This window comes from Musca vetustissima, unplaced genomic scaffold, assembly GCF_032173495.1.
Source record: "Musca vetustissima isolate MV318-11 ecotype Yass unplaced genomic scaffold, APGP_CSIRO_Mvet_v1 utg22290, whole genome shotgun sequence".
In the NCBI taxonomy this organism is placed as follows: Eukaryota; Metazoa; Arthropoda; class Insecta; order Diptera; family Muscidae; genus Musca; species Musca vetustissima.
The window spans coordinates 112920-120860 of record NW_026873354.1 but is presented as its reverse complement, the minus strand read 5'-3'; the positions used below and the strand labels follow the sequence as shown (position 1 = coordinate 120860).

Genomic DNA, 7941 nt, shown 5'->3' with positions numbered 1-7941 from the left:
AGACGTATTCAATATTACAATTCAAAGTGGAAGAAGCGTAAAAGAAAATACGTTTTCGAAGGCACGAGAGACAAGGCAGCGAAAAAGAAACAACAGGTAAATTATAAAATTTGTTGTGCATTTTTAATTACACTTGAACATGTATTTACTGCGAGCATTGTTCGACTTGGGGACTGCTGCTAGTTTTTCGCATCAATTATTTTGCAGACTAAAAGACCAAAAATATTTGGCCAACATAAACAGAAACAACATCGAACAATAGTTTTGCCCAACATATTTAAATTGTGAGTTGGCATCACAAGTTTCGACGCTTCTCTTTAATTAGAATTATGTAATAATGATTATAGGCTTGGGAAATGCGTTCCAAATGAATGCCACTACTGACATGATAACATGTTTACAAAGATTTTCCGAAAGATTTTTTTTTTTCAATAAAACCCCATAACGCCTCCTTGTGAATGAAATCAATCATTGCCTTAGACATGTTATTGGAAATCGTTTTGGGGTGGACATTAATTTAGTTGAAACGTTTCCTTAATTGGAAATATTTTTCAAATCACTCAAAACCGATGAATATGTGTGGGGTTTGAAAAGAATTTGAAAGTTAATTATAATTCTAAGTGAAAGTCTGTTTTCCAAAATGTTCCCATGAAGTTTTTAATTAACCTGTTCGTGTCTTAAGTCCTTTGTTTGATTTGACTAATTTCCAAGAAAATCTGTGTTATTAGAAATTATTAAATGTCTTAATGCCCTTCGTTTTGGGAAATTATCCAATTATTATTTATAATCAATGGAATTAAGAAAGAGATTGATCTCCATCAAAAATAATTACTGTCAAGTATGTGTCTTACGTCTTTTGATTTTCTCATAACTGTGGTGGGATAAGCGTAACCTATAATCGAAATGAAATGTTTTATTTTTTTCTTTTCTGAACAGTGGGAACAATTATCAAAGATATATAAAATATAACCGAATGGCACTCCATTAGACAACACCTAAAATATTTATTTATGTCTTAAAAACAATACTAAAAATAAATTTAAAGCCGATTTTGTACAAGTTGTAACAAATATCCCATATTGCTGGAACTTGTACTTGCAGCGGTTTTGATCAGTTTTTTAGTTTTTCAATAGAATAAAAGAACATTCATTTTTAGTAAATATTAACATAAATTAATTTATTTGTTACTTAAAGTCTAAATGTGTTTTTTTTTGGTATTTTAAATGACTATTTCTAATTTATCTCCATACAAAGCTCTCATCTGGGGTTTCAGATTGTTCTTCGGTTGGGCGCCTGTTGTCTGCAGCAAATCCAAATCGTCTTTCATGGATCGTGTCGTTTGTACATATTTCGATGAGTGTAAATTTTTGGTATTCGTTTTAAGGGGTCCCTTATATCTGTAAGAAAAATGAATATGAAAAAATATTTAATAATATTTTTCAGATCAAGATAAAAATATAAAAAATAAGGACCAAAAGTGCATTTTGAATTTTCGTAGGCTTACATCTTCATTCTCGGTTTATTTTTAAAAAATAAATATTTAAGGAATTCGATTTCAAATTTGAACAGTAATTAAAACAAGTGAAAAAGCGTTAAGTTCGGCCGGGCCGAACTGTGGCTACCCAACACCAAAGATATACTGAAAGGTACTTGAAATGAAAATGTAGGGAACATACCGAAAAGTGGACATATAAAGACTTTCTACAAACCGATTATGTAAACCATAATGTGCACCAAATACTTTATGGTGGAAGCTGCTGTTTCAATATGAAAATTGGTATTGCAGAAAAAAATTGTATGAGTACGTCCCTGGAGGCTATAACGTAAGTGGGACCGCTTACCGAATTACCGAACATTTGTAGTTATAATTATATGAGGTGCTATGCCTAATTGAGGACTGATATAACTCTATTTCGAAACTAACATTTTTGCATCAGAATACATTTCTTTACGCTAAATATTAAAAATACCCAAAATCGGTAGGTATCATTATATGGGGGTTAGGCCTAAATGCGGGCTATAGTTCATTATCGAACCTTATGTTCTAGTTTTTTATCTCGACATCCTCCGAAGGTGAAATATTTTTCACAGAGTCCTAGAACCAAACCTCAAACGCGGAACAAAGCAGATAACTATTTTAATATAAACAAGTGAAAAAAGCGTTAAGTTTGGCCGGGAAACATTTGGTAAATTCCTCAAAATACTGCAATTTAGAGGGCAAAGCTATATGAGGCATACCTAAAGCGTGACCAATATTGACAACATTCTCTAGGAATTAGCGAATATTTGGCGTTTTTATAATATGAAGGGTTATGCCTAATTAAGAACTTCAATTTTGAAGATAATATTAACAACGATCACCACACTGTGGTTCATAACAACCTGTACCACAGTGCATTTGTTTGTTACAGGCAAAAGAAAATGATATAGACACATGTTTCCTGTTGAGAATATTCATATAATCACTTTCGGAGTCGATTTTTGCATGTCCGTTCGTCTGTCTGCCCTTGTTAAATTGAAAACAAAGTACAGGTCGCATTTATGATCCAAATTGGATAAATTTGGCACAGCTCATTTATTTGGCCTTAGGACAATCGGTTCAGATTTAGATATAGCTCCCATATATAGTTTCGTTCGATTTTAGGTCAATAGTGCACCAAAGACCCAAATTTAAGCCGATTCGTTTTATATTTATATCCTCCAAAGGAAAAATGATTACAACAGATGGATAAATCGACTAAATCGTTTTACAATTATTAATAATTTTTGGTACGAATATTTGTAACCATATACGACTACAAAATACCAAAATATAGTGTATTCGGTTGAGAACCGCGCTCAAGAACCCCAAAATACCGAAAATTGGAGGGTATCCTTATATGGGAGTTACCCGAAAAATGGAATATGGGAGCTATCCTAAATATGGAACGATATAGCCCATCTTCGAACTTGACCTGCCTGCAGACAAAATACTATATGCAAAATTTTGCCGATCTATCTCAATTCGTTTAGAGGATAGATTGATTTCAACAGACAGACAGGCGGACATGGCTGATCAAGAATATATACATACATTATATAGGGTCGGAAATGATTATTTCGATGAGTTGCAAACGGAAAAACCAACTTAATTTACCCTCCAAAAAACGTGGTTTCATAGACTTTAAATTTCAAACGACAATAACTTATTTTGCTCTCTAACGGATTTCTATTATTCTCATTCTTTTCAAACAATAGATATATTTGGTAAATAGGTTGAGGTTTGGCTGAGTTACAATGGTTGAAAGGTGAAAACATATGCATAATTTATAAATGAATTTATAATATCAAGCCGTATACGTTTTATTATATTTTGGTATAAAAAATAAAATAAGCTTTTAAAAATGAGCAAAATTTTAAGTATTTAGTTTCTTATTTAGAAATATACTAAAATAAGTGAAATGTGCATATTTTCACATAGAAATTAACGAAGTGACCCACAAAAAACAAAGGTATTTTCGTGGTCCATCTCCATTAAAAAAGAATTGGTGTATTAGAACCCCTGAATAATTTTTTTTGTATCATAGTGTAATATTTGGTAGGGAGTTTTGCTACCAAATAGGAAATTACATTGAAATCCCAAAAACACCGACGAATATGTGGAACAGTAATATGGAGCTACCCAAAAACTTGGGTCAATATTAATATTAGAAACCATTTAGAACCCAGCATACCAATATACAGCCTATCCGATTGAAAAACTTGCGTAATATCCTCAACATCCGGATTTTATGGGGGCTACCCAAATAATTGACCTATATTGGTACTATTTAGAAGTGAGATTTTGTACTTAGTCGGGTAATAAATGTGCTTTATATGGGGGCTACACGAAAAACTAGATCAATATTTCTAATTTTTCATATGGAGATGCGGTATTCAATGATAACACAAAATGGTAAAAAAACGTGTTCAAATACTTAAAATACAGTAAATTTGGCGGCACCTCTATATTGAGCCTACCCCAAAACGTGGACATGGAACTTGACCTGCCAGCAGACAAAATACCATGCTATATAACATTGCAGCACCCTACCTCAATTACTTCAGAAGATAGTGTGATTACAACTGGCGGACCGAAGGACATAACTACACCTTTTTCACATGTTATTCAAAACATATCAAATGTAATTCGAGAATTCCATTTGTAATTCACAACATACAGTTTGCAATTCAAAAATTCCATTTGCAATTCATAACATATCAGTTGTAATTCGAGAATTTCATTTGTAATTAATAGAATACATTTCGAAATGCATAGAATTCCATTTGAAATTAATAAAATTTCATTTGAAATTTAAATAATTCTATATATGAGTTTGAAATGAATGTTATGAATTACAACTGAAATATTATGAATGACAAGTGAAATGTTATGAATTTCAAGTTGTATTCTTTGAATTGTAAACGCATTTCTTTGAATTTCAAATGAAACTCTACAACTTTCAAATGGAACTATACCAATTACAAATGATTTTTTTTTAAATTTCAAATGGAATTTTTTGAATTTCATATGAAAAGTTTAAAATTACAAATGAAAAATTGTGAACTACCAATTACATATTCGAATTACAAGTGAAATGTTATGAATTGAAAATTGAGTTTTCGAATTACAAACGAAATTCTCGAATTGCAATTAAAATGTTTTGAATGACATTTAAAAAAGGTGTAGAATTTTACACTGATTAAGAATATATACTTTATAGGGTCAGAAATTAATATTTTGATGAGTTACAAATGGAATGACAAAATTAATAGAACCTCCATACTATTGTGGAGGGTATAAAAATAAAAACCGAATCAGTCTGTGCAGCTCTAGTATTTTTAGTAGTCGGCATTTTATGATCATGACCGTTGTAAGTATTTAGTCATAGTCATATAATCTAAACATAGTAACAGGTAATAGAATTTTGGGGATCCGGGTTGTGACATATCGATCATTTTCAGTATGACCTGCATAATGATGCAGAATTCTTCGCTATATCAAACTTCATGGTGTATCTCATCAATAATATTGTCGAAGACACTATATACATAAAATGCAAGGATTTCAAGAAATCATAATTCAAAAATTATCAAAATTCTTGAAAAGGGGAAAAATTGCCCCCCCCTTTTTTAGGTTACCCCTGACGTAAACTTTCAAAACGAAGATACACGTGTCTTCTTTTTTTAGTCCCTCTTTCATAAACTGTTGGAATTTCCCGGTAATTATTTTTTTGTGTTGCACAGTGTTATTAACATGACTCCTGTCAATTGGTTACTTGTTACTATTTTCCGAACATTGGAACATTATGCTTACCCTACCTTGAATTCAATATAAACCATGTCTCCTTATCCTTCGTTGTATCTTCCTCCTCGTCTTCTTTACCACTTGCCGCCTCTTGATTCTCTGCGTTCTCATGTGTTGTTTCACTTTCATTGGACTGTCGATTTATTTCATTCTTCTTTTCTCTCTGTTTAAATATATTTCCCGATATTGGATAAATATTTTTATAATTTCCATAAAATCCCGCTGGCCACATTTGCAGTGGTTGATATTTTGGTGTGGGTTCCACTGTTGTAAATTCAGTTGGTCTTTCAAGATTTACATCGGCATTTTCATCTTCGTAGGTTATTCGAAATTTATCCTCACCATCATTATAGGTGACTTCGAGTTTTTTGTGAGGCAAAGATGTTGTGGAGGTGGGTGATTCTTCCAGATAGTGCCGATGATTGGCAAAGGGTTTTTCTAGGGTTAACGGTAATGATGTGGTGGTATCAAATGAGTGTTGGGATAGAATATCCTGAGGTGCAAAGAAGGCGGAGTATTTTTTCGATTTTTTGTAGGATTTTGTGGAGGGATATTGTGGAGTTAATGGAGGTCTGGCTGTGGTTGTGGTGGTTGGATTTATCGCCTCAAAGGCATAAAATGGTATCATGGAGACATTCAAAACTGGTGGTTGTGGTGTAAAGGGTGAGGTAAATTGTGTTTCCTTGTGCCTGTTTTTAACCATCATAGTTTTGGGTGGATGTAACGTCTGCCCTGGTACTGGTTCCTGCATGGGATATTTATATCGACTCATCATGGTATTGAACAGCATACGTCCCTTATTGCCCGTGTAAACGAACAGGGGTACGGGTCTATCAAAACTCTCCTGGCCGGGTATGGAATCAAATTTCGGAAGTTGAGGCATTGGTTTGAATTCTGGTATCCTTTGTCGATTGTGTGGTAGATAATTCCTTGGTAACTGTAAATTTGGTCTCGTATATAATGTTACACGTTTTTGGGCTTTGTAGGGGAAGTGGCGATTTGGCGGCGAATATGGTGAACGGCGTGAATTTTGACGATTTCGTACATAAATTGGTTTAATGTGATCGTATTTTAATTTTTCTTTGGGAGGCGATTTCAAAGGCACTGCCGCATCCTTGCGCTGTTCATCATTTAATACCCACAGCGGACTTTTCCGATTTAAATAAAATGTTCCACTTTGCAATGTTTTATAGGGTTTAGCACTTGTCATTGGTTTATAATTGTAATCCACATTATTATTTGTTATTTCAAACGACAGAGAGGCCCGAAATGATACCGCAAATAGCACCGAAATTATGGAAAATTTGTAAATCATTTTCTTTTTGTTTTTCGAGAAAAAAAATCGAGGTTTTATATTTTGGTTGTTTTCGTTTCACTTAACTTTTTGTAATTGAAACTAAAACGTATCACTGGCCACATATTTATAAAAATATTTTTTTTATTTTAATTTCAAGAACTGCGATTACTTTCATTGCAACTGGTTTTTTACATTACATTCATGTGTTGTAGGTCTAGCCTGATTCCAAGTTCAAAACACTTTCATTTGCAAGAATATTTGGTTTTACCTTCCCTTGTTGTTCGTTGGACAACAACAACAAAAACAACAACTTTAAGAAACCCATTAACATGGTTTTAATTTAAGTAGTCATGAAACTGGACTGTGTGAGCCCAAAACATTTGTTGGTGACCCTGTGACACCCAAATGGCAACCTCAAGAACAAAAGATTTAAGACACAAACTTGCTGTGCGACAGCAGACACAGAAAGAAAGAAATAAACTGAAAAGTTTCGACAGTTTTGAATTTATTTACTTTACAAAATGCCAATTAACAAGTGAAATGCAGTGAAAATTTATTATTGAAATTTGCCATGAATCTGCTTAAGGTCAAAGAATATGAGAATTTTTATTTTATCAATTAAATATATATATACTAGCGGGCCCGGCAAACGTTGTCTTGCCTTAGCAATATTGTTAAGGAATAATTTTCGATATTTTAGATTTGTTTTTTAATTTCTATTCATACTTGCATAAACATTTTTTTTGTGTATGAAATATCCATGAACATTTTTGGTATGGATAAACATTTTATATTTGATCGTTACATCAGAAGCAACAGAATATCAAGTTTCAGTTGGGTTGGGTCTAAAACACATCGACATTCACATAGAGTAACATTACAGTTCAGAGTATATACTTTTTGATGTTTATGACCAAAAAGGCATCGGCCCACTTTTTATGATAGCCCCCATATACCGTACTCCCCATTATTCCTTATTTTGGGGTGTTTGGTTCCGCGATAATTTATTATTTTAAATTCTCATATGGTAGCAAATCTTTCTTCCAAAAATTATGAATATTGGTTCACTTTTTAAGATATTCCCCATATAACGGTACCACCATTAGTTTTTAGGATTTTAGGCACATTTTTAACCAATTGATTAGATACTTTGTATTCTAATTGGGCAACAAATCTCCATACCAAAAGTTATCGATATCGGTCTACTTTTTTAGGATAGCTTCCACATAGTGGTACCCTCAGTCCCGAACGACTACTGGTATAAAAGTTTGGCCCGGTCGAACATAACGACGTTTTCACTTGTTATTAGATGTCGTCA

General features: G+C 32.9%; 1 protein-coding gene across 1 annotated transcript; it reads right to left on the bottom strand.

Moving 5' to 3' along the window:
* Window positions 1-1219: 1219 nt before the first annotated feature.
* Window positions 1220-6536, bottom strand: LOC133324625 (uncharacterized). Its single transcript, XM_061533462.1, has 3 exons — window positions 5550-6536; window positions 5341-5489; window positions 1220-1397 (listed from the first exon to the last, which is right to left on the bottom strand). The coding sequence occupies exons 1-3, from the start codon at window positions 6534-6536 to the stop codon at window positions 1220-1222; spliced, it is 1314 nt and encodes a 437-aa protein (XP_061389446.1).
* Window positions 6537-7941: the final 1405 nt, after the last annotated feature.

What these genes read in the sequence shown, in the direction of transcription:
- LOC133324625 (XM_061533462.1), bottom strand. Translation starts at nt 6,536, where the DNA reads ATGACAAGTGCTAAACCCTATAAAACATTGCAAAGTGGAACATTTTAT. An exon ending in AACCACTGCAAATGTGGCCA is followed by an intron (nt 5,490 to 5,549) that starts GCGGGATTTTAT and finishes ATATTTAAACAG; the next exon opens with AGAGAAAAGAAGAATGAAAT. An exon ending in TGGTTTATATTGAATTCAAG is followed by an intron (nt 1,398 to 5,340) that starts GTAGGGTAAGCA and finishes TTTTTCTTACAG; the next exon opens with ATATAAGGGACCCCTTAAAA.